Source organism: Phyllobates terribilis, unplaced genomic scaffold (assembly GCF_046119375.1).
Source record: "Phyllobates terribilis strain yellow unplaced genomic scaffold, ASM4611937v1 Scaffold_4__5_contigs__length_816908805, whole genome shotgun sequence".
Lineage (NCBI taxonomy): Eukaryota > Metazoa > Chordata > Amphibia > Anura > Dendrobatidae > Phyllobates > Phyllobates terribilis.
The window spans coordinates 703378414-703405337 of record NW_027362764.1 but is presented as its reverse complement, the minus strand read 5'-3'; the positions used below and the strand labels follow the sequence as shown (position 1 = coordinate 703405337).

Genomic DNA, 26924 nt, shown 5'->3' with positions numbered 1-26924 from the left:
TAGCTAAGCTACCGCAAGTATACTACATTTGTAATTGGAAGTATTGCAAAATATTATTATTATTACACCTACTACATATTGGGATAGGATCTTGGAGATGGGAATACCCCTTTAAGTTCCCACCACAGAATTTCATTTGTGAACATGGGTTGTGACTTGGCCATTGCAACACCTCGATTCTTCTCTATTCAGCCACACTGATGAACATTTACTGATGGGCTTGGGATCACTGTCATGTTGCTTGGCCAACCTTTAGCTTTTGGATAGATGACCTCACATTTGACTCTAGAATATTTTGGTATACAGAGGAGTTCATGGTCAACCATCTCCAATTTTGTTTCTTCTGTCTAAATCACATTGTTTTTTTGGTTTGTTCAGATGCAAAATTTGCAAACTTCAGCCATGCTGCCTTCTTATTTTGAGAAAGCGGCAGCCCTTCCACCAAACAAGCCATACTTGTTCAGTCTTTTCTATTTGTACTGTCAGGAACTTAAAGGGAATATGTTACCACTTTGGAGTTATCAGACCTCTACTATGGGCATACAGGGTATAGAAAAGTAAATCGATACCTGAATGGCCCATAGCAGAGGTTTGATTGCAGAGAAATCTGTTTTTATTGCTTATTATTCCCCCAAATCCCCGCCTATGTGCTTAATTATCATATTACCCCCTCCCCTACACATCACAGGGTCCTGTGACGTGCACTGTGCGCCCTCTTGTGGGTGACAGATTCCCTTTAAGCATTTAACATGCTGAGGCCTTTAGAGTCTGAGCTGTAGCTCTTGTTTTTTTTTTCAACTTCATTGCACGATCTGAACTTCAGGTGAATTTGCTGGGATCTCCATTCCTGTGAAGCTTGTCAATTTGTTTTTAATGTTTTCCACCTGTGAATAATCTTATTCACATTAGTATGACGGACTCCAAATTGTTTGGAAATGGCCTTATACTCCTTCCCAGATTGAGGAGCAGAAATAATTGCTTTTCTTAGATCATTATTGTTGTCTTTCCTCCTTAGCATTGCATTAAAAGGGAACCTGTCATGTAATTCCTCCTGCCCAAACCACAGATGGTGTGAATCCTGGCTACATGATTGCAGCCAGATATATTTTTCTCTGACACGCTCTGGCATTTCAGAGAACATATAGTTTACAGAGCTGATCGGGGACCGTAGACGGAGATGAGACTAGTCCAACAGCGCCCCCTAGACGGCTTTTGCCTGCGCTACTCTAGGGTGATTTGAAGGTATCTCGCTATGTGAGAGACTAATCAATCCAGTGGAGCGGGGTCGGTGCGGTGTCGGCAGCATGAATCGCCTGACAGGTTTCCTTTTTACATGCCTGAATGCTCCAAACCAGAAAATAAAAAAAAAACAACTTACCCTTTTAATTCCTATGGAACCAGTAAGGGTGTACTTAATTTTTTACACTGCTTCTGCATTCTGTTTTTGGTAAATAATGACATGGTTTAATCCTAAGTACCAAAGGAATTTTTATTATGTTATGACACATAAAACCTTTGTATTCTAGGAGGATGTACTTACCAGTTTTTCCCATGACTATATATCGGTACAGTAATGGAACAGCCATGTTTGGATTAATGTTTTTTCGCTTTCTACAATACTGCAGCCTCATGTTTAGGTGGGATCAGTCTGAGAAGATTCCTCATGTTGTACATGGACTATGAGACCACTGATAGCAGCCTTTTGCAGTTGTGTATATCTATCACATACCAGTTTAGTAGCAAACGCTATGTGAACCCAGCCTAAATCTTTTAATGGACTCTTTTGTCCTCCATACACATGAAAAATCAGCAACATTTCAACCTTTATGGTCTTTGTCAGCTTGACACATTTATGTCTTTATGTCTTTTCACTTGTATGCCCGTATGGAGGAATATTTTTTTTTTCAACTTTTGCAAACCCTCGACGAGCTCTGCCACTTCCATAATGGTTGCCTAAAGGGAATGTGTCACCAAAACCAACCTACTGGTTAAATCAGGTTTTTATATTAATTGTACAGCTAATAGACATTGCAATTTTCACACTGGGGATTTTCTAGACTCATTAAGTCTTGTTCTTTCAGGAAATTCACATGTACATTAGCAGCAATAGACTGACTCGCCCTATTTTGTACTGAAGCATCTAATGAGCGTGTGCAAAGGTCACTGTGTGGGGATGGGGAGCTGTTACAGCACCTTATAGTGGATCCTGTGTTATCAGCTGTGTATCAGGATGGTTACCTTTCATTGAATACTGTCTGTGATGATAATGAGACTTCTTAAAAATCTTCTGTAAATAACCAGGAGTCTAAGTCTAAAATAGCCCCACGTGGCCAGTGTGAGGTTGCAAGATTTCTACTTTTTTATTTAACGCAAATTGTGATATGAAAAAAAGGGGAAAATATTAAAAAAAAATACATGTAACATAAAATCATGATTTATACATAGGTCACCTTTTTCCCTTTAAGTATCAGATTTTCTGATATAATAGTTTAGGGTCACCCTACACTTTAAAGCATCTTAACTTAAGGGGGGTCCTAAACTAGCTTTAGGTAGACTGTAAGTTATGACCAAAGTGGCCATTATGGCCAAAAATAACCTTACCATACATATTTCACGTGGCTGTTGGCTGCATTGTGGGTCTGCAGATCACTGGCCAGGTAGCGCTGCTTAGGAAGCTGAGATAGTCCGGCCCCATGTAATATTCCTGGAGGAGGAGAACAGATAATAACACTTAGATGAGACACTCCCTATTTTTGCCCTCATATAGTAATAGCTGAGACCCATGAAGGACAAAACCCACAATAATTATATTGGTTAATTTGAGGCATTCTTAAAGGGCTACACACAATTATAGGGTGTATAAAGACATACGGCATGTTTGCAACCCATTGCTCGCAGCTCAGCATTCAGGCCCCAGGTACTTGACAATTAGGTCATTTCTTTGGAAGGAACTTCTGCAACATGGAGCATTAAACTGCAATGGTCGTGCACTTAAACCTCATGAAGTTGCATTAGCTTAAATCCCCCCAAAAATTAATGTTTGAAAAACAATCTTGTATTAGCAATTAGTGGAAACCTAATACTCTTGAGAGCCGTCCATCTCCGACTGGTATCGCACACATCGTTTACAAGTTCCGCCGAGAAAGAAAAGAACTCGGGGCTGAAGTTACCGTCATCCCTTAAAAAGAAAATTCTTCTCCAAACGTGTCATGGATGGTAAAAATTGAAAAAACAAACAGTTTGCCTAGATACGGTATTTATAGAGAAGTTACTTAATCCAGCTGTTAACCACTGATACATATAGGTTTATGAGCCCTCTGGAGACATGTGGTTTCGAGGATGCGGCAGTGAGTGCCAGCAAGCACCGGGCGACTGCGAGAACTATTTAAACAGATCTCGAAGAGGAAAGCGGAGAGGAGAGGAGGAGACAACATGTGCACATTGTGATGGCTTGTAAAGGTTTAATAAATGAGGCATGGTCATTACTGCAAGAATTAGTGGTTTGTAAAACCTTCAGCGATACTATAAAATGGTTTTACGGGGGATGAATTCCCTGGAACGCCAGACATGGAGAACATGTTCTGCTGAGATGGGAGTGAACACGGCTTGGTTTTTCCACTGCAAAATATACATCCCAGTTCATAAAGATTTAAATGGGGGGAAAAAAGTAACATTGGCTCATGGATTTCACATACATTAGAAGGGGTTTAAAGCACAGGTTGAAATGTAATCGGTTCCAGAATCCTCTGCGCACTAATTCCATCATCACTGGCGGAATATCACGTATATCACTCACCGCTATGCACTGCCTCACTCACACACATGATGATGAGTGACTGATGCAGGGGCGGACATATTATTGGTGGAACCCAAGAGGGAAGGAGCCAGTACCACCTCCAGAGCACCAATGGGTGCATTATGATGAACTATTGAACCGCAAAGGGGCCTCTTCGGTCTGTGTCCGACCCTGGACCGATACTTGTCCAATTCTGCTGCAAATGATGTCCCAGTTTATGAAAGTATTGGAAAAAGTCCGACCTGGTTTAAGGCCTCTTTCGGACATCAGTCATTTTTCTTGAGCCAAAAAATTGGCCAATTTTCATCAGAGTTTTGTCAGTGAGCCAATTTTTGCACTCAATTTCATTGGTGATTTTGTTTTATGCCTAACAAAATGAAAACATTATCCTACCCAGTACAATGGTAAAAACAGACAGTACACTGACAGCACACTGGTGCCATCCATGTTCTGTCCATGATTTTCACGAGCCCATAGACTTAGATGGGTAATTTTCATCTGTGACGTGAATCAAATACAGAATGGTCTCAGAGATTTTTTTTAGGACACACAAAAAAATGGATGTGTGAACAGCACCATAGGATATAATGGGGACATGTATCTATAAAAACCATCGGAAAACTAGAAGAACGGATATCTGAATGAAGCTTAAGCCAAATTCATTGAGAAAGAGAAATCACATGGTGCATAAGTATCAACTATTATCGAGACGTCTATATACAGATCTGTTATAGTGAACTCCTACGATGAGTATTTGTTGCGTTCTTGGCGTAGCAGATTTTCTGCTGTATTTCTGCACCAATTAGCTAAATTAGGTGACTTGAGCTTTTTGTTCTGTTTTACATGTTACACGCTTTTTATCACAATTTTTGTGCTGCGGGTTTTGTCTCCGTCTGGTATGTAATGTTTTAAATAAAGCTGCTTTGTTTTGCTTTGTTCCTGTTACTTCGCTTTGATAACTTTGTTGCTAAATCATGTACAGATTAAAGTTGTTTTTATTGAGTTTCAGCTGCGGGATCACAATAAAAATGCAAGTGTACTTTTTATCGGTGGATTTTCCTCACCTCATTCAAGTCTACAGGGAAAATCTGTAAATAAAAGGCATATTTACCACAAACAAAACTGATGTGAGTACCTCTTTAAATAAGTTTTCTCCTTACCCTAAATGGCCTATTTTAAAAATAAAATGTATTTGTAATTTAGTTCAATTAAAAAATGGTATCGATTGTGAGATAAAAAAAAAAAAATCTATCCCCAAAGGGGAAATTTAGGAAGTGTTTTCCCAGTCAGGATGACGCTCTGCTTCTGGTTGAATCAGCGACCTGCAGCGATTTGTGCATGCTGGGTTTCTTATAGACTTCTATGGGGTCCACAGAACATGCAGATCACCACTGTGGTCATTGTGCCACTTACCATATCCTGTCTGCGACACTAGTTCTGCTGCTCCTCCAATTGGTTTTGTGAAAACGCCAACAATTCCTTTCCCGACACCAGAGATGACCCCTTTGGCCTTGTGTCCTGCGGAAGCCTGCGCCTCGGATGTTCTCTGAAAGTTCTGCATAGGCTGATCCACAATGCCAGCAATTGCACCTGAAACCGCAAAAAAAAGTTATAAGCTTCAGACTGCTTGACTTGAATCTCCACTTTTATCATCCTGTCTTTCAAAATTATGTGTGGATTAATTTTATTAAAGGGAATCTGTCAGCAGTGTAGAGACATAAACCCTGATTCCATCGATGTGTCACCTGTCTGCAATGCTGTCATTTTGATACAGCTGTGATTTCATTCTCTGCTGCAGATCTAGCAGTTCTCTGAATGCTGAGCCCTGTATAACCCCACCCACACCACTGATTGGCAGATTTCTGTGTATACTGTATATTGAGAAAAAGCTGCTAATTAGTGGTGGGGTCGTGGTTGGACTAGGAGGCACGAGACACCCAGTCCTGTAGTGTTAATCTCCTGCTGATAAAACACTGATTTTATTGAAACAGCAACTCACAGCCTATGTAGTGACACATCACTGGAATCAGGGTCTCTACTCCTACATTATGTTGCTCCCAGACTACATAGCAAAAACCTGCTGCCAGATTCCCTTTAACATATCTTTCAAATAGTCAGAGCCATGTTTCTCTGATACATAGCTCTAAATCCCCTTTATTGACAGAATTAAAATATTTGTACCAAGTTTGAAAGTTATCCCCTACCTAAAGGATAGCAGATTACTTCCTGATTGCTGGGGATCTAACGACGCAGATCTCTACCGATCCAGGGACAGGGCTTGGCTACTTCTGGAAGTCCTACATGTTAAGAATAGCTGAGCTGGCAGCACTATGAGAGGAGAGCTGATAGTAGGGTTTGTAATGTGACACAGATAAACTCAGCTGTATTACACATCCCCCACATGGACTGCCAGGAGATGAAAGCTCAAAGATGTCAGTAATCACACGAACGCTGGTATACACCTGGTCAGATAGTGAACCACAACACACAATGTGCTGCATGAGGCTGCTGCAAACCCGCAAAAAGTCAATGAATCAAGAAGTGGGGAAAAAGGATTTTTTTTTCTGAGCGGCAAGTGTACCAATGGTAATTCCAGAGAAAGGAGAAGGAACCAGGATAAAGGAATAAAAGCTTCTTCCTCAGGACAAACCACAAATCTTCTTGATTAGTAATTACACTTATGTATGCTGTGCTCACAGCTCTGCAGTGAGATCAGACTGTCTGTCATTACATGTCTAAAACAGGAGTAGCCTGCTCTAAGCTATGGTGGGGGCGTGTTCTTCTTTCCCCTGAGTGCTGCTTGCTTATGATTGGTTAACGTCGTACAAAGGGAAAGACGACCACACCCCCAGTGAAATCTCCCTGATAATGCCCCAATTGGACTTGATGAAAATGTAGTTATTTAGGTGCCAAATATTTTGCTAACAGCTCCGCTACGGAGAGGCAAAAAAAACACAAAAAAACTTGTAATATGAATAAAAAATTGCAAAGTGCCGGTAAAAACAAGAAACATTGCAATTTACTTGTTTTTAAAAATTCTCATGAACTGAGTGATTTTTAATTTTATCGTTTTCTGCTCCTTGCCTCAGTGACCGGCCACAGATTCAGTAGATCTCGTAGATAGAGAAGTGCAGTGCTTTCACTGGATCAGGTCAGCTTCAATACCACTGTGCTCCTGTGATATGTGGCAGAGGTAAAGCTGCCTCATATAGCAGCATCGGAGAGCACACATTTCAGGCATTAATACATTTTGAGCCTATTTAGATATAAAAGGATATGTGAAGAGGAGATCTCAGTGTAAAGGAATATTGATGCAGATTCTGCAGTGGAATATCATCCGCATGGATTACATACAGATATGTCACAGATTTCAACCTTTAGTTGCAAAAGTTGAAATCAGTGTTGAAAATTTGCAGCATTGATCGATAGAACTGACCTCAAATCCCCCCCGAAGGTCAGTTTCTGCTGCAGATTATTTCCATAGCATATAAATGTCATCCACAATGGGGGTACGGTAATACATCGTGGATTTTCCACCCGCAAATCCGGAATAAATTTTTTTCCGGATGCAATAATTCTAAGATGACTACAACACCCAGCATTCGCTGTCACCCATACAGCACCCTAGGTGCACTTGCAGTAACGGCGCTGTGATTAACGCAACGTACATGTCCCTGACTGCTCCGATGAAGAAAGCACATTACTCACCCGCTGAATCACGGAGCACTATCTGCACCCGGCCAATACATGACATATATATATTTTTACTTCTGTCTTTATAGCTTTTGTTGTTTAAAAACCAAAAGACCTCGTGAAATACGATCTCGTTGAGCTCGGAACTGAAACACTTAATTTCTTTGGAGTGAATGAGCGAATATTAACTTTACCATGGGACACAGTCCTTCCCAGCAATTTAATGGTAATGCTTTTTTTTTTTTTTTTTTTTTTTTGCTGTTCTTCTCATTTTTCCTTTAGATTTTTTTGGACTGCGGAGATTTTAAAGGCTTTTGTAGATGGAGGTGACATTCAAAAATCTGTCAGTGACACGGCCAGGCCTGCTATCTCCAATAACACTGGAATATTTCTGCTTGTGCATCATGGCTGCAGACATCGATGGGGAATCTACAGCCGCTGTTTGCTTTGGAGCGTATGGAATACAATACGCGGGGGCTTCATAAATATGGCTGGAAAGGGGGATTTTCTCACGCTTGTACCTATCTCATCACTCATCACTGGACCTGGTTCTGGATTTTTAATTAAAGGTCTTATATATTAGATACAAGTCAATGTGATTGGGGGTCGATCTGGAAGCACATTGACCCCCCTGAGGCTAATAACTGAGTACAAAGCACACATAATCATACATATTCCTAGTCCTGGCTTCACGCTGAGGTCAGAACAATGATGCACGCCCGGCAGATGCAGCCAAAATGTAATGTTAGTTTTCACACTTAAAATCCCTTTAGTGGTAGAAGTAGGGTCATGAGAAACCGAATCCTTACATGTGATCAGTGCACACGTGAAGGAGATGATTGCTTCTATATTCATCTCGGGTCATTTCTGAGGGTAGATGAAGTGCCAAAAAGCAAAATATTAAATCTTTGGTGAGCATTATTAAATGTCTGGCCACAGCCTTCTAGATAGAAATAAGCATAAATATTAATTACCTATGTGCAAGATAGAGGAGAAATGGGGGTCACACTAATCCCAAGAGCGGAGGTCCCGAACTCTCCAGGAACTGTGTAATGTGTGACCACGCTCTAATCACTTCTACAATGGATATTATAGACAGTCACATAGAAATGAACCTGCACGACTGTCCCATTCACACAAGGGACATCTGCTTCCAGGATTAGTTGGGTTCCCATTTCGTTGAAACCCATCGATCATAAACTCATATTCTGTCCTGTGGTTCGGTAACAAATCTCGTTCTTAGGGCAAAACCTTTAATGAAGATGTAGAATTCTGACTTCTGTTATCTCCCCCTAGTGGTGGCCACGTGCAGACACAATTTTATCATATAAAGGGAAGCTGTGTCACTTACTGGGCTTCTTGATGTAGTTTTGATAATCTCATGCTGATAAAAAGAGATTTTATCACTAGAGGACTAGTAAACCTGCTGTCATGTAGTCCTCCATATTCCTGAGCTCTGTATAGCCCCGCTCCCACTACTGATTGGCAGCTTTCTGCCAATACAAAGTGTACACCAAAAGCTGCCAATCAGTGGTGTGGGCGGGGTTATAGAGAGCTCAGCATTTAGAGCACTGCTAGATCTGCAGCAGAGAAAGCAATGATTTTAATCTCTTTATGACCTATGACGTATCTATACGTCATAGGTCGCCTCCCCCTCTTAGGTGTGGGCTCCAGCGCTGAGCCTGCATCGTTTCAGGCACATGACAGCTGATTTGATCAGCTGTTATGTGCCCCTAACAGCGGTATTTAACATGGTTGAGCCAAAAGAGCATCATAAGACCCGCCAATTGGCGCCCCTGTCACGCGGGGTCTGCAGGAGACATCGTCATAGCTGATCTGATATGAGCGCCACCCAGTGGTCGGTGTTTATATCAGATGAGCATTTCTGCTACACAGAAGCCCTGCTATGTGTAACACAGGCGATCAGATGATCGCAGATTCATATCTCCTATGGAGACTATTGAAGCAAGTAAAAAAAAAAAGTTAAAAAATATAAAAAAAAATAAAAATCTAAAAGTTCAAATCACCCCCCTTTTGCCCCATTCAAAATAAAACAATAAAAAAAATCAAAATACATATATTTGGTATCGCCACGTTCAGAATCGCCGGATCTATCAATATATAAAAATAATTAATACGATTGGTAAATGGCGTAAAGAGAAAGAAAATCAAAACGCCAGAATTACGTTTTTTGGTCACCGCAACATTGCAATAAAATGCAATAACGGGTGATCAAAACATTGCATCTACCCCAAAATGGTATCAATAAAAACATCAGCTCGGCGCACAAAAAATAAGCCCTCACCCGGACCCAGATCCCGAAAAATGGTGACGCTATGGGTATCGGAAAATGGCGATTTTTTTTTTTTTTTTTATAAACTTTGGATTTATTTTCACCACTTAAATACATGTTTGGTATCTGTGTACTGGTAATGACCTGGAGAATCATAATGGCAGGTCAGTTTTAGCATTTAGTGAACATGGTAAAAAAAACCTCAAAAAACAATTGCAGAATTGCATTTTTTTTGCAATTTCACCGCACTTGGGATTTCTTTTCCCGTTTTCTAGTACACTATATGGAAAATCAATTATGTCATTCAAAAGTACAACTTATCCTGCAAAAAACAAGCCCTCATGACGCACCCACTGAGCCGTGGGGTACTCGGTGCCGGGCCGGTCGGTGCAGGGGATGTCACTGTGACAGTGACCCGGTCCGTGACCCAGGGCGGTCAATAAAAGGGGATTATAGTTTTTATAGTTTAATGTTCGTGACGCCACCTGTGGTATGCAGCTATATGGAGCCACCGCTGCGGTGCAGATCCTCTGGAGCTGATGATGATGCAGCAGAGTTGGTTCAGCTCTCCACAGGCAGAGCTTAGGGAAGGAAATGGTGATGTTATAGATGTTGCTGTGCAGTGTAGTGCAGGGGATGGTGCAGATAATAACCAGTCCACAACTTAATGGCGGTTTGCTCTTATCTTTACTTGCGGTGGTTAGGCAGACCGAGCCATGGGTACTAGCTTGTAGTAGAGGTCAGGGCGGCCTGGAAGCAAGATGGGAATCCACCTCGCCAGGTGAAGTTGGAGGCCTTCCCTTTGCGCTAATCTCTTTGGCTCTGCTGCTTATAGCTTTGCTGTGGCCCTCGTCCCTGAGTAAAACGTCTTTGTGCTCACCCGTATGGCAGGCAGCTCGGGCCTTCCTGGAGTGTCGCTCCCACATGGCGGTGCTGGGCCCTATGTGCTGCGGAGCCTCCGGGAGTCTGATGGGGCCAGGAGACCTGCAGTCTCCTGCCCTCCAGTTTCTGCAGCTGGGCCTTCAGTGCCCCACAACCTCGGACTCCAGTGTCCGGTTCTTCTACGCTCCTCTCATGGGTGAGCTGCCGTGCAGCTCCACTCCCCAGGTCTTTCCTCTTCGCTCTCCTGTCTTCAACTCCTCTCACTAACTAACCCCGCCTCCACATCCCAGTTGCTAAGGGGAGGAGCTCCCCTTGCTGCTCTGGAGCCAGGAAAGTGTAGCATGCTAGTATACCTGACTAGGGGACCCCTGCTTGCTTCCAGGCATGGCATCACCTATTGTGAGGGAGGCAATGCCACTGTGGCAACCAGACTCCTGGGATGCCACATTCCCCCCTAGTTAAATTCAGTACTCCCGGACTGAGGATACCTTTTTGAATTAACAATCAACAATAATAACAATTCACATTACAAATAGTTCACAAAGTCAAAAATTACAAAAAACCCAACCAAAAATTTATAGCAGTCACTGCGGTGCTTAGTCTTTACGCCACAATCAGGGGATTGTCTTTTTCCGTATAAGGCTATGTGCCCACGATGCAGAAATGCTCCGAATTTTTCCTGAGCGTTTCTGCATCTCCCCTGGCAGAAAAAACACATGCGGATTGTAAATGCGGATTGTACATGCGTTTTTCCTGCCAGGGACATGCGGATGTGAAGCGTTCTTCACATGCATTTCCGCATGCGGGTTGACGAGCGCTTTCCAAGCGATTTTAGCATCACTTGGAAAGTGCTTGACAACTTGGTCACACTATATACAGTTATATGAAAAAGTTTGGGCACCGCTATTAATCTTAAGCTTAATGTTTTATAAAAATTGGAGTTTTTGCAACAGCCATTTCAGTTTGATATATGTAATAACTGTTGGACACAGTAATGTTTCTGCCTTGAAATGAGGTTTATTGTACTAACAGAAAATGTGCAATCTGCATTCAAACAAAATTTGACAGGTGCATAAGTATGGGCACCTCACCAGAAAAGTGACATTAATATTTAGTAGATCCTCCTTTTGCAAAAATAACAGCCTCTAGTCGCTTCCTGTAGCTTTTAATGAGTTCCTGGATCCTGGATGAAGGTATTTTTGACCATTCCTCTTTACAAAACAATTCCAGTTCAGTTAAGTTTGATGGTCGCCGAGCATGGACAGCCCTCTTCAAATGATCCCACAGATGTTCAATGATATTCAGGTCTGGGGACTGGGATGGCCATTCCAGAACATTGTAATTGTTCCTCTGAATGCCTGAGGAGATTTGGAGCGGTGTTTTGGATCATTGTCTTGCTGAAAGATCCATCCCCTGCGTAACTTCAACTTTATCACTGATTCTTGAACATTATTGTCAAGAATCTGCTGATACTGAGTGGAATCCATGCGTCCCTCAACTTTAACAAGATTCCTGGTGCCGGCATTGGCCACACAGCCCCAAAGCATGATGGAACCTCCACCAAATATTACTGTGGGTAACAAGTGTTTTTCTTGGAATGCTGTGTTTTTTTGCCGCCATGCATAACGCCTTTTTGTATGACCAAACAACTCAATCTTGGTTTCATCAGTCCACAGGACCTTCTTCCAAAAAGAAATTGGCTTCTCCAAATGTGCTTTTGCATACCTCAGCCGACTCTGTTTGTGGTGTGCTTGCAGAAACGACTTCTTTCGCATCACTCTCCCATACAGCTTCTCCTTGTGCAAAGTGCGTTGTATAGTTGACCGATGCACAGTGACACCATCTGCAGCAAGTTGATGCTGCAGCTCTCTGGAGGTGGTCTGAAGATTGTCCTTGACTGATCTCACCATTCTTCTTCTCTGCCTTTCTGATGTTTTTCATGGCCTGCCACTTCTGGCCTTAACAAGAACTGTCCCTGTGTTCTTCCATTTCCTTACTATGTTTCTCACAGTGGAAACTGACAGGTTAAATCTCTGAGACAGCTTTTTGTATCCTTCCCCTGAACAACTATGTTGAATAATCTTTGTTTTCAGATCATTTGACAGTTGTTTTGAGGAGTCCATGATGCCACTCTTCAGAGGAGATTCAAACAGGAGAACAACTTGCAAGTGGCCACTTTAAGTAGCTTTTCTCATGATTGCATACACCTGGCTATGAAGTTCAAAGCTCAATGAGGTTACAAAACCAAAAAAAGTGCTTTAGTAAGTCAGTAAAAAGTAGGAAGGAGTATTTAAAACAAGAAAATGATAATGGTGCCCATACTTCTGCACCTGTCAAATTTTGTTTGAATGCAGATTGCACATTTTCTGTTAGCACAATAAACCTCATTTCAAGGCAGAAACATTACTGTGTCCAACAGTTATTGCATATATCAAACTGAAATAGCTGTTGCAAAAACACCAATTTTTATAAAACATTAAGCTTAAGATTAATAGGGGTGCCCAAACTTTTTCATATAACTGTAAATCCATGCAACAGGCATGGATTTATATAGTGCGGCCGTAAAAGAATGTCAAAAAATAAAAAAATAAATCTATACTTACCTTCCGATGGCCCCCGCAGTCTTGCTTCCCTCCGTCCTGGCTGCCGGCAGATCGCGGTACACTGAAGGACCTACCGACGTCAGCATCGCGTGACCCGTCACATGACTATGACGTCAGCGCAGGTCCTTCAGTCCATTGCGATCTGCCAGCATGGGAGGACGAGCGCACCGGGGGGCGCCAGAAGGTAAATATAACATATATTTTTTATTTTATTCTTTTTTTCACAGGTTCTATGGTACCTGGGTCTGGATGAGAGTCTCCTCTCCTCCACACTCGGGTACCATCCGCACATTAGAATGCATGGAATGCGCATCTACATATACAGTGATGCGGAATCCATGCGTTCCAATGCAAGTCAATGGCGGCGAAAAAGCAGCGCTTCCGCAAAATAATTGGTAGTCCGCAGCATGTGCACAGCACATGCGGATTATCATTGGGGAACATGGCAGGCCTTCTACCATGCATTTTTTAAGCATTTCTGCAGCGTTTTTGCCGCTGCGGAAACGCTTAAAAAATGCATCGTGGGCACACAGCCTAATTGAAATTTGGCTGGTGGGAACCGCATCAACCTACTTTGTGTATCGTCCCTGGGCGTGGCTTCAGGGCACTCTGTCGTTGGGCCCGGTCTTCAGCCACGCCTGTGGTTTATTTTCAAGGCCACTTATTAACTATTTTCAATATTGTCCTGACCACACCTAGTCCTGTGGTCCGATTGTCCATAAATTTAACAACTATATATATCCAAGATTATTTAACGGTTACAACTATATATAACAAACACTTTAGTTCCTCCAGCGGGCAGGGAGCTGACCTTTAGTACTTCGGTTCGATCTACGTAGTACATTTGTTGTCACTGACCTACCCTGGTCCCTAATGTCTACCCCTGGTGTGGTGGGTTCAGTGTGAACTACACTACGGGTAGTCTGAGGTAACACCGGTAGGCTGGGTAATCTCCTACGAATTCTTTGACTCACCCTGGGTACGACAGGTTCACTGCTAGCAGAGGGTAGATTCTCCTGATCTGCTGCTGATGAAGCATCTGTCTCTGGGGCCGATTGGTCTCTCTGCTGTTCTGAAGCCTCTGCAGCTTCTGGTGAGGCCGCTTGGAGAAAGGTCAGGACCGGCACCACAAATGCTCTGTTCACCTGAGTCCAAGACCGGGGAAATGCTCCAAGGACTGTCTGGACCGTTTCCGCCACTTTTTCTATGGGCTGAGGGCTTTCTTGGTCTTCTTCTTTGCGTTTCAACTGTTCAGGGCATATCTTCAGGTGGTCTCTTGAGACTGCCGCTGAAGTTTCCCCTCCATCTTTACTGATGAGGCACACTTTGGTGTTATCGTAATTCGAGGGTAGGACGGTGTATGGCTCAACCTCCCACTGGTCATCTAATTTATGGACTCGTCTCTTCCTCTTGAGTACCTGTTCTCCAGGTGATAAGGGAATTGCAGGTACGTGCTGATTGTAAGTTTTCTCCTGCCTCTGTCTCGCCTGGGACAAACTTCTTTCCACACATTCTTGCACCTTGCGGTATTGTTGCTGTCGCTCTTTATCCCAATCTGCATCTGGTGATGTCGTCTCTGGTGTTAAGACTCCCATGTCTAAGTCAATGGGTAACTTGCCAGGTCTTGCTCTCATCAGGTAAGCGGGTGTACAGTTGGTGGAGTTCACCGGGATGTGGTTATATAGGTCCACCAAATCTGGTAACTTCTCTGGCCACAGGCTACGTTCTTAAAGGGGCAACGTCTTCAACAGGTCTATTACCACCTGGTTCATTTTCTCACACAATCCGTTGGTCTGGGGATGATACGGCGTCGTCCTTATTTTCTTGCAGCTGTACAAGTTACAGAATTCCTGGAACACTTCTGCTTCAAAGGCTGGACCTTGGTCGGTCAGCACTTGTTCAGGGTAACCGTGCGGGCGACAAAAGTGTTGTTGAAACGCTTTGGCAGCCGTCTGAGCTGTCTGATCTTTCACTGGCACTACTACCAAGAATCTGGAGTAGTGGTCTACTATGGTGAGAGAGTAGACATAGCCTGACCGGCTTGGGGCTAGCTTCACGTGGTCCAAGGCTACCAGTTCAAGTGGTTGTTTGGTGATTATGGGCTGCAGGGGGTCACGGTCTTTCCGTCTCAGGTTGCATGGACCACATTCTCGACACCATCTCTCGATTGCTTTCTTCATGCCAACCCAGTAGAATCGCTCACGTACCAGGACTTCCAAATTCTTCCACCCGAAGTGTCCTGCTCCATCGTGGTACGCTTCTAAGACCATTGGCGCATCCCGCCTCGGGACTACCACCTGCCAGACCAGTTCGTGTGTCCGAGAGTTGATACTTCTTTGACACAGCTTTCCCTCGTAGATGAACAGTTTGCTCTTCTCCTTCCACAACTGTTGGGCCTCCCGTGGAGCATCTGGATCAGGGTGCGAGTCAGCTTGTGTCAACATCTCCTTTACCAGGCGGACAGCCGGGTCGCTATCCTGCGTCTCTACCCATCCATGGTGGGGCAATGGGTTGAAATTGGCCTCTCTGTTGGCGGAGCGCTTGTCCCTCACACAGTGGGAGCACTGGGTCACCCCGTGATGATGGAAAGTGGGTAGCTCTATCTCCTCCAGATCTTCCGTGTCTTCTCCCCCATCTGGCAAGTTGGGCATCCTGGACAGAGCATCAGCATTAGTGTTTTTATGCCCCGCCCGATAATTGATGGTAAACTCATAGTTAGACAGTCGGGCCATCCATCGTTGCTCTAGGGCACCAAGCTTCGCAGTCTCCAGGTGCGTCAGCGGGTTGTTGTCTGTGAAGACTGTAAATCTGGAGGAGGCGAGGTAGTGTTTGAAGCGCTCTGTTACAGCCCAGACTATGGCTAAAAACTCCAACTTGAAGGACCTATAGTTGTCGGGGTTCCTTTCCGTAGGACGGAGCTTCCTGCTGGCGTAGGCAATCACTCTCTCTCTGCCCTGCTGTACCTGGGACAGCACCACTCCCAATCCCACGTTGCTGGCATCTGTATGGAGTACAAAGGGTTGGTCATAGTCGTGGTAGGCCAGGACTTCGCCTCCAGTAAGAGCCATTTTCAGTCGAGTGAAAGATTCGTCTTCTGGTTTACCCCATTTCAACGGAGGTTTCGGGTTCTTGGCCTTCTTGGACTGGCCCACTAGGAGGTCCTGCATGGGTGCCGCTATCTTGGTGAAACCCTTGATGAATCTCCTGTAGTAGCCTACCAGTCCGAGGAACTGCTGCACTTCCTTGATAGTGGAGGGTCTCGGCCAGTCCTTGATCACGGTGACTTTTTCAGGGTCTGGTGCAACACCTTCGGCGCTTACCACATGACCTAGGTACTGCACACCTTGGGCTTCAACAGGTGGCACTTGGACGGCTTTACCTTCAGGCCAAAACCAGATAGGGCTTCGAACACCTCGGCCAGGTGCTCCAGGTGGTCTTCATATGTCTTTGAGTAGACAATTACATCATCGAGGTACAGCAGGACGGTTTCAAAGTTTTTGTGTCCTAGGCAACACTGCATTAACCGCTGGAAGGTTCCTGGGGCGTTGCAGAGCCCGAATGGCATGCAGTTGAACTCGCTGAGGCCCATTGGTGTTGTAAACGCGGTCTTTTCTCTGTCCGCCTCTGCAACGGGAACCTCCCAGTACCTACTGGTGAGATCCAAAGTGGAGAAATAGTTAGCTGATCTCAATGCTGCTAATGATTCCTCAATTCTAGGTAATGGGTAGGCGTCCTTATGTTTAATGTGGTTAATCTGCCTGTAATCAACACACATCCTCATTGTACCATCTTTCTTTCTAACGAGAACTAATGGAGCAGCCCAGGGGCTACAACTATCTCTGATCACCCCAGCCTCCTTCATCTCCCGTAACATTCCTTTGGCACAGTGATAGTGAGCTGGAGGTACAGGCCGGTACCTCTCTTTAATAGGCGGATGATCTCCCGTGGGGATATGATGTTGGACCCCTTTTACCTGCCCAAAGTCTAGTGGGTGTTTGCTGAAGACTCGCTCATATTCTTGGACCACCCGGTATACTCTATGCTTTTGGTGCAAAGGGGTGGAGTCAGTGCCCACTTGTAGCTTCTGACACCAATCCTCCATCTGACCCTTGGAGCCATTATCCTCCGCCGGTTTGGATGGAAGCAAGGGTTCTACTGTCTTTATTGCGTTGTTACTGACAGTGAATAGCTTAGCAAGGGTAGCATACCGGGGTAAATGGACCTCTTTCTCCCCACAATTCAGGATGCGTATTGGTACTCTCCCCTTGCGGACATCGACTACCCCCCTGGCTGTCAAGATGGTGGGCCTACTATCAGAGTACACGGGTTCTACCAGGGCCTGATAATCTTGACCCCTGAGACCGATTGCTGCCCAACACCATATTAACATTTCACTCCTAGGGGGCATTGCAATGAGGAATGGATCACTCATTCTGACACTGCCAACTTCTCCTCCAGACAGCTCTACCTGTTGTCTTTTCATCAGGGCTCTGATTTCCTTCTGCAGAACTCACTGCTGACTAGAACTGGCAGTCTCTGCAACCTGTTGCAACAAAAGAATAATTTCCCCAAGACAATTCTCTATCACATTGGTGCCTATAGTTATCATAGGATGACTTTCTCGGCGATCAATATCAACAATAATCATTCCCTGTGATGGCAATTCTACTCGGCCAACTTTTATGGTCACCTCTTTATACCCCACCTGAGGCAAGGGCTGACCATTGCTGGCATAGATGCTAAGATGTTCATCTGGACAGCGGGTAATGTCTGAATCAGACCAGTATAGCTTATAAAGGATATATGGCATCGTTGTCACCTGTCCCGGTGTCCAGCAGTGCATTCATCGGGATGCCATCAAGCACGACAGGTAGGACCGGTCGTCCTCCCACGTACTAGTCTCGCCAGCTTTGTGGGCCTGGTCGTCTTACTCCTGGGGGTTGGCCCTCTGCCCCAGGGGTTGCTCGTTTAAATTACAGAATCTTGCGAAGTTCCCCGCCTTTTGACAGCGGCGGCAGATGGGTTGTCCGTCCTGGTCGTAGCGATCGCTGTACCTACCTCTGGTCGTTGGAATTCTTCTCTGTCGTTGCCACGAGACATTATCTGGACTGGAAGCCAGCTGGATCCTTTCCTTTGGAGACACTTGCATGGCCTGCACGGTTTTGGTTAGCGAAGCCACAATTTTGGTCAGCTCCTGGACCTGAAGGCGTAGGTCTGCAGAGGGGTCATTATCTAGGGTCTGCGCCTCAGCCTCCACAGGTGCCAGGGAAAAGTACGCCACCTCCTGGTGGTATGTGATAGCTGGGCGCCGGAGGCATGCAGTGCCACCTGGGGTTGGTTCTCGTAGAACCCGGATGGCAGTCTTTAAATTGCGCAAAGTCCAGATCAGGGTTTTGCAGAGTCATAATGCGCAGCTGTGTCCGGTGGGCGTTAGACAGGAGCACCTCGATAAACTGCTCAGTTAGCAATCTGTCCTCGTCTCGCACATTGTCGGGCTCTTCCTGTTTAATGTCCCGCAGCGCCTCCTGCTGGTTTAGAGCATAGCCCCGTACACTTTCCTGCACCCTTTGTTTGCACCCGTAGAACTTCATTTTAATTTCTGCTGCGGTGCGGGTGTCAAAGGTATCTTTCAACCGGGCCAGTATTTCCTTAACAGTGCTTTCATCCCTGCCAGGCCAGGACTTCACCTCTCTCTGGGCTGCACCGATTAGCTGGCCTATAAGGATGCTGACTTTTTGCTCCTCAGACAGGGGGTACACTTTAAACAAACTGCGCAGTCTCTCCTCAAAGTCGGTCAGGGTGTGCGACTCCCCTGAGTACTGGGGCAACCACGCCGCCCCTGGTATATATGGCATTGATAACGGCATTACAGTGGCAGCGGCCGCGCCTGCATCCTCTCCCAGGTTGGGCATCTCCCTCCCCCCCTAGTGTACTTCAGCCAGGTCCTTCGTTTCTGCTGACATACCAGTATGCTGCTCTGCCGGTGAGAGGGATCTCTTACCCGGCGGTTCCGGATCGGGGCCTCCTGCTTCCCCTCGGCTGACGGCAAATGTCGTGATGACACAGTTCAGTAAAGTCTGTGGCACACAGGACCCGGTTATACCGGGCTTCGTGAATCCTGTTCGTGACGCCAAGTTGACGCGCCCCCTGGGCCATGGGGTACTCGGTGCCGGGCCGGTCGATGCAGGGGATGTCACAGTGGCAGTGACCCGGTCTGTGATCCAGGGCGGTCAATAAAAGGGGATTATAGTTTTTATAGTTTAATGTTCGTGACGCCACCTGTGGTATGTACTAGCTTGTAGTAGAGGTCCAGCCGGCCTGGAAGCAAGTTGGGAATCCACCTCGCCAAGTGAAGGTGTAGGGCTTCCCTCAGTGCTAATCTTTTAGGCACTGCTGCTTATAGCTGTGCTGTGGCCCTCGTCCCTGAGTAAAACGTCTTTGTGCTCACCCGTATGGCAGGCAGCTCGGGCCTTCCTGGAATGTCGCTCCCACGTGGCAGTGCTGGGCCCTCTGTGCTGCTGAACCTCCGGGCGTCTGATGGGGCCAGGAGACCTGCTGTCTTCTGCCCTCCGGTTTCTGCTGCTGGGCCTTCAGTGCCCCAGAACCTCGGACTCCGGTGTCCGGTTCTTCTACGGCTGTGCAGCTCCACTCCCCAGGTCTTTCCTCTTCGCTGTCCTGTCTTCAACTCCTCACTAACTCTAACTAACCCCGCCTCCAGATTCAAGTTGCCAAGGGGAGGAGCTCCCCTTGCTGGTCTGGAGCCAGGAAAGTGTTGCATGCTAGTATACCTGACTAGGGGACCCCTGCTTGCTTCCAGGCATGGCATCACCCCTTGTGAGGGAGGCAATGCCACTGTGGAAACCAGACTCCTGGGGTGCCACACTCACATGACCATATTGATGGAAAAATAAAAAAGTTATGGCTCTGGTAAGAAGGGAAGCAAAAAACGAAAACGCAAAATCCCAAAATGGTGAAGGGGTTAACAAAACTGCACCAAGCAGCCCAGTAAGCGATACAACACTAGAATCAGGGGTTTTGCCCCTACAGTCATGGCCAAAAGTATTGAGAATGAGACAAATAGTAATTTTTCCAAAGTTTACTGCTTCATTTTTTGTAATGGCAATTTGCATATACTCCTGAATGTCAAAGAGTGATCAGCTTAACAGCAATTACTGTACTTGCAAAGTCAATATTTGCCCAGAAAATGAACTTTAACCCCCAAAACACATTTCAACATCATTGCAATCCTGCCTTAAAAGGAGCAGCTAACATCGTTTTAGTGATTGATCCATTAACACAGGTGTGGGTGTTGATGAGGACAGGGCTGGCGATCAATCAGTCATGATTAAGTAAGAATGACATCACTGGACACTTTAAAAGGAGGCTGGTTCTTGGTATCATTGCTTCTCTTCAGTTAACCATGGTTATCTCTAAAGAAACACATGCAGCCATCATTGCACTGCACAAAAATGGCCTAACAGGGAAGAGTATCGCAGCTACAAAGATTGCACCTCAGTTAACAATCTATCGCATCATCAAGAACTTCAAGGAGAGAGCTTCCATTGTTGTCAAAAAGGCTCCAGGGCGCCCAAGAAAGACCAGCAAGCGCCAGGACCGTATCTTAAAACTGTTTCAGCTGCGGGATCGGACTACCAGCAGTGCCGAGCTTGCTCAGGAATGGCAGAAGGCTGGTGTGAGTGCTTCTGCACGCACTGTGAGGCGGAGGCTCTTTGAGCAAGGGCTGGTTTCAAGGAGGGCAGCAAAGAAGCCACTTCTCTCCAGAAAAAACATCAGGGACCGACTGATATTCTGCAAAAGGTACAGGGAGTAGACTGCTGAGGACTGGGGCAAAGTTATTTTCTCTGATGAATCCCCTTTTCGATTGTTTGGGACATCTGGAAAACAGCTTATTCGGAGAAGAAGAGGTGAGCGCTACCACCAGTCTTGTCTCATGCCAACTGTAAAGCATCCTGAAACCATTCATGTGTGGGGTTGCTTCTCAGCCAAGGGAATCGGCTCACTCACAGTCTTGCCTAAAAACACAGCCATGAATAAAGAATGGTACCAGAATGTCCTCCAAGAGCAACTTCTCCCAACCGTCCTAGAGCAGTTTGGCGCCCAACAATGCCTTTTCCAGCATGATGGAGCACCTTGCCATAAAGCAAAGGTGATAACTAAATGGCTCATGGAACAAAACATAGAGATTTTGGGTCCATGGCCTGGAAACTCCCCAGATCTTAATCCCATTGAGAACTTGTGGTCAATCATCAAGAGACGGGTGGACAAACAAAAACCAACAAATTCTGGCAAAATGCAAGCATTGATTATGCAAGAATGGACTGATATCAGTCAGGATTTGGTCCAAAAGTTGATTGAGAGCATGCCAGGGAGAATTACAGAGGTCTTGAAGAAGAAGGGGCAACACTGCAAATATGGACTTGCTGCATTAACTTATTCTAACTGTCAATATAACCTATTGGTACTCATAATATGATTGCAATTATATTTCTGTATGTGATATAAACATCAGACAAACACTAATAAAAACCAGAGGCCATCAGATCATGTGAAAATATAATTTTGGTGTCATTCTCAAAACTTTTGGCCATGACTGTACATCATGCTGCATTCTTATTGGCTCAAGGTAGCGAATTAGATTTTTTTTTCTGGACAGCATATCGAATAATCAGAGACAGAATTTTTTTTTTTTACGTACACATTGGAAAAACCATAATAAATCTTTAAGAATATGAGTGATACAGGTGTACAGCCCATAATTCTGATATGAAGACATTAGCTGTATTTACTGTGAACTGTACACTGATGATAATCACAGTCATAATGAGCTTATAAGTGTCTCAAGCTTCACTAAAAGTACAGATACAGATGCATCAATTACTTACACACGGGAAAAAAGTGACCCATGTTTAGGGACTTTCCAGGAATTTCTGGCAACCTTGGATGAAGTAGGAAAAACCTGGTGACAGAATCCCTTTATCTATATGACTTTACATAGAGGGAATCTGGAGCTTTACATGAAAAAAGCCGACCACTCAGACCTCACTAGCAACATATTACAATAATTGTAATAATTATTATCAGCTCAGAGTTTTATACTAACTTCGATAAAATAAAAACCTCTAATCTTCCTGCATTGTTCTATATTATCAAAATGTTTATGATGGGTAGATCGCTGTAAATATTCTTAGTTGTTATGGAGTAAGCACTACTAACACAGAAGTCTGTTGCCTACTGTATGTTAAAATGTCCTCCACACCTCTTCTGTTATGTGACAGCACTAGAGGGGAGAGGTGAGGGTGTCTAATGTGTATGTATATTGTGTATATAAGTATATATATAGTGAATATGTGTGTCCATACTGTGTATAAAAGTTTAATTTGTGTATTCTGTATATTGTGTGTAATGCGTACACGTTTATACTGTGTGTGTCCGTAATGTGTATTTTATATATATGTGTGTGTAATATATGTACTGTGTATGTATTGTATATACAGTGGGCAAGGAAAGTATTCAGACCCCTTTAAATTTTTCACTCTTTGTTTCATTGCAGCCATTTGGTAAATTCTAAAAAGTTCATTTTTTTTCTCATTAAAGTACACTCTGCACCCCATCTTAACTGAAAAAAAACAGAAATGTAGAAATTTTTGCAAATTTATTAAAAAAGAAAAACTAAAATATCCCATGGTCATAAGTATTCAGACCCTTTGCTCGGTATTGAGAAGCCCCTTTTGAGCTAGTACAGCCATGAGTCTTCTTGGGAAGGATGCAACAAGTTTTTCACACCTGGATTTGGGGATCCTCTGCCATTCTTCCTCGCAGATCCTCTCTAGTTCCATCAGGTTGGATGGTGTATTCAGACTCTTTGCTCAGACACTCATATTTAAGTCACATGCTGTCCATTTCCTTGTGATCCTCCTTGAGATGGTTCTACTCCTTTATTTGAGTCCAGCTGTGTTTAATTAAACTGATAGGACTTGATTTGGAAAGGCACACAACTGTCTATATAAGACCTCACAGCTCACAGTGCATGTCAGACCAAATGAGAATTATGAGCTCAAAGGAACTGCCCAAGGAGCTCAGAGACAGAATTGTGGCAAGGCACAGATCTGGCCAAGGTTGTAAAAGAAGTGCAAGACATATGAAAGCCCGCATAGTGTTTGCTCAAAAACACATGAAGGACTCCCAGACTATGAGAAATAAGATTCTCTGGTCTGATGAAACGAAGATAGAAGTTTTTGGTGATAATTCTAAGCGGTATGTGTGGAGAAAACCAGGCACTGCTCATCACCTGCCCAATACAATCCCAACAGTGAAACATGGTGGTGGCAGCATCATGCTATGGGGGTGTTTTTCAGCTGCAGGGACAGGACGACTGGTTGCAATTGAAGGAAACATGAATGCGGCCAAGTGCAGAGATATCCTGGATGAAAACCTCTTCCAGAGTGCTCTGGACCTCAGACTTGGCCAAAGGTTCACCTTCCAACAAGACATTGACCCTAACCACACAGCTAAAATAACAAAGGAGTGGCTTCAGAACAACTCTGTGACCATTCTTGATTGGACCAGCTGGAGCCCTGTTCTAAACCCAATTGAGCATCTCTGGAGAGACCTGAAAATGGCTGTCCACCAACGTTCACCATCCAACCTGACGGAACTGGAGAGGATCTGCAAGGAAGAATGGCAGAGGATCCCCAAATCCAGGTGTGACAAACTTGTTGCATCATTCCCAAGAAGACTCATGGCTGTACTAGCTCAAAAGGGGCTTCTACTCAATACTGAGCAAAGGGTCTGAATACTTATGACCATGTGAAATTTCAGTTTTTATTTTTTAATAAATTTGCAAAAATTTCTACATTTGTCTTTTTCCAGTCAAGATGGGGTGCAGAGTGTACTTTAATGAGAAAAAAATGGACTTTTTAGAATTTACCAAATAGCTGCAATGAAACAAAGAGTGAAAAATTTAAAGGGGTCTGAATACTTTCTGTACCCATTGTATGTGTATATTCGTGTTTAATGTGTGTATGTAATGTGTGTGCATAAATATGTAATGTGTGTGTATTGTGCATAAATGTGTAATGTGTGTGTATTGTGCATCTATATGTGTGTAATGGGTGTGTGTTTAATGTGTATATATGTAACATGTGTGCATTGTGCATAAATGTGTAATGTGTGTGTATTGTGCAACTATAAGTGTGTAATATATATGTGTGCAATATTTGTGTGTATATTGTGTTTTTCTGTGTGTGCAAGTGTTTATATATGTGTCTGTATTGTGTATACATGTGGAATGTGTGTATATGTGTGTGTCATGTGTACTCTATGTAATGTGCATTTGTGTGTACTCTTTGTATTGTCTATATATGTGTGTATTTATTTGTTTTTCATAAAGTGGTCCTATAAATGTGTATGCAGAACAGCAGCACTATGTACAGGTGAATCTCACAAAATTAGAATATCATCAAAAAGTTAATTTATTTCAGTTCTTCAATCCAAAAAGTGAATTATATTATATAGAGTCATTACAAACAGAGTGATCTATTTCAAGTGTTTATTTCTGTTAATGTTGATGATTATGGCTTACAGCCAATGAAAACACAAAACTCATTATCTCAGTAAATTAGAATAATTAACAAAAACACCTGCAAAGGCTTCCTACGTGTTTAAAAAGGTCTCTTAGTCTGTTTCAGTAGGCTCCACGATCATGGGGAAGACTGCTGACTTGACAGATGTCCAGAAGGCAGTCATTGACACACTCCACAAGGTCCTAGAGTTCCAATTTTCAATGGCAAATCAAGGTCCCAGAGTCCGGAGGAAGAGTGGAGAGGCCACAATCCAAGCTGCTTGAGGTCTAGTGTGAGTTTCCACAATCAGTGATGGTTTGGGGAGCCATGTCATCTGCTGGTGTAGGTCCACTGTGTTTTATCAAGACCAAAGTCAGCGCAGCCGTCTACCAGGACATTTTAGAGCGCTTCATGCTTCCCTCTGCCGACAAGCTTTTTGGAGATGGAAATGTCATTCTCCAGCAGGACTTGGCACCTGTCCACACTGCCAAAAGTACCAATACCTGGTTTACAAACAACAGTATCACTGTGCTTGATTGGCCAGCAAACTGGCCTGACCTTAACCCCATAGAGAGTCTATTATAGAGAATCTATGGGGTATTGTCAAGAGGAAGATGAGAGACACCAGACCCAACAATGCAGACGAGCTGAAGGCTGCTATCAAAGCCACCTGGGCTTCCATAACACCTCAGCAGTGCCACAGGCTGATCGGCTCCATGCCACGCCGCATTGATGCAGTAATTGATGCAAAAGGAGCCCCGACCAAGTATTGAGGGCATTTACTGAACATACATTTCAGCAGGGCAACATTTCGGATTTTAAAATCATTTTTCAAGCTGTTGTTATAAAGTATTCTAATTTACTGAGATAATGACTTTTGTGTTTTAATTGACTGTAAGCCGTAATCATCAACATTAACAGAAATAAACACTTGAAATAGATCACTCTGTTTGTAATGACTATATAATATATGAGTTTCACTTTTTGTATTGAAGAACTGAAATAAATTAACTTTTGATGATATTCTAATTTTGTGAGATGCACCATTATGTGTATAGTATAGTGGTAATATTTATTTTATCAATTGTCAGGAATCTGCTAACCCAAATTGGTTAATTCCCAGTGGCCATGTGCCTTACTACATCACATCTCTTTAAGCAGCCCTATCACCTTACTTTCTTAGTTTTCCCCTTACAGACCTTGGTCCCTTTTTCCGTTTCCCCCGCCCTCCGTGCCCTCAGTAGCACTTTGCACCTGGACATTTACAGGTTCTGGCTGGTGATCAGATTCCGCAGCCTTACATGAATACCCTTATTTAATATGAAGATGGCTGGACCACACAATATGAGCACTTTTTCCTTTGTGTCACCCTATTTCCTTATAGATTGTAAGCTTGTGGCTTCAGTCGTCTCTGTCATGTCTGATAGGGATTGTACATGAACCCTCTGAATTGATATGTCGGTTCTATATAAAGATGATTATTAGGTCTATTTATGGTCATGATATAGGACCACCATGAATGAATTATAGTTCTTGCTGGTGCCCCCCCGCCCCCGCATCGAGAACACAGGAGACAACCCCCCCTGTATCCGGGTCTTATATAATAACACTGGAAACGATGAAAATGCCAATATCCTCTAGCAAGAAGACAATGATATCTCCATTGCGTGCGACAGAGGTCACTGTACTGCCGGGATCCTGGGATTAACCTCACCAGAACCTCCGAGTGGAATTTGCAGGGATTATCACATGACAATACCCACATCATTGGATGCTAAAACGTAAATCACTTCCAGCACTTCTGGCCCGACATGTAACGTTTCACCACTTCCTCTTGGGACCTTTTTGTGGTTTGTGATTGCAATTTCATGACCAACGCACCACATATTAGGAAAGTCTACAAATCCTTAGAGAGTCATCTCTTGCGACCTTTTCCCATGGAATGTCTATGGTCGTTTTGATCTGCCATCCTTAAGACAATGGAACGGAGAAAGCAGCTCACAACATGGCTCGTGTCACATGAAGTACAACAAGATACAGGACATGTATACATACCCTGCGTGCATAATATCCTG

At 44.0% G+C, this 26924-nt stretch overlaps 1 protein-coding gene across 3 annotated transcripts in view; it reads right to left on the bottom strand.

Annotated features, from left to right (window-relative positions):
* Window positions 1–26924, bottom strand: part of VPS13B (vacuolar protein sorting 13 homolog B) — a 1155013-nt gene that overhangs the window by 5308 nt on the left and 1122781 nt on the right. For all 3 annotated transcript variants that reach the window (XM_073679617.1, XM_073679614.1, XM_073679615.1), the window contains exons 59-60: window positions 5210–5386; window positions 2602–2704 (exon numbers count right to left, since the gene is read on the bottom strand). In XM_073679617.1, coding sequence (XP_073535718.1) covers window positions 2602–2704; window positions 5210–5386 — 280 coding nt within the window. The remainder of the gene's footprint in view (window positions 1–2601; window positions 2705–5209; window positions 5387–26924) is intronic.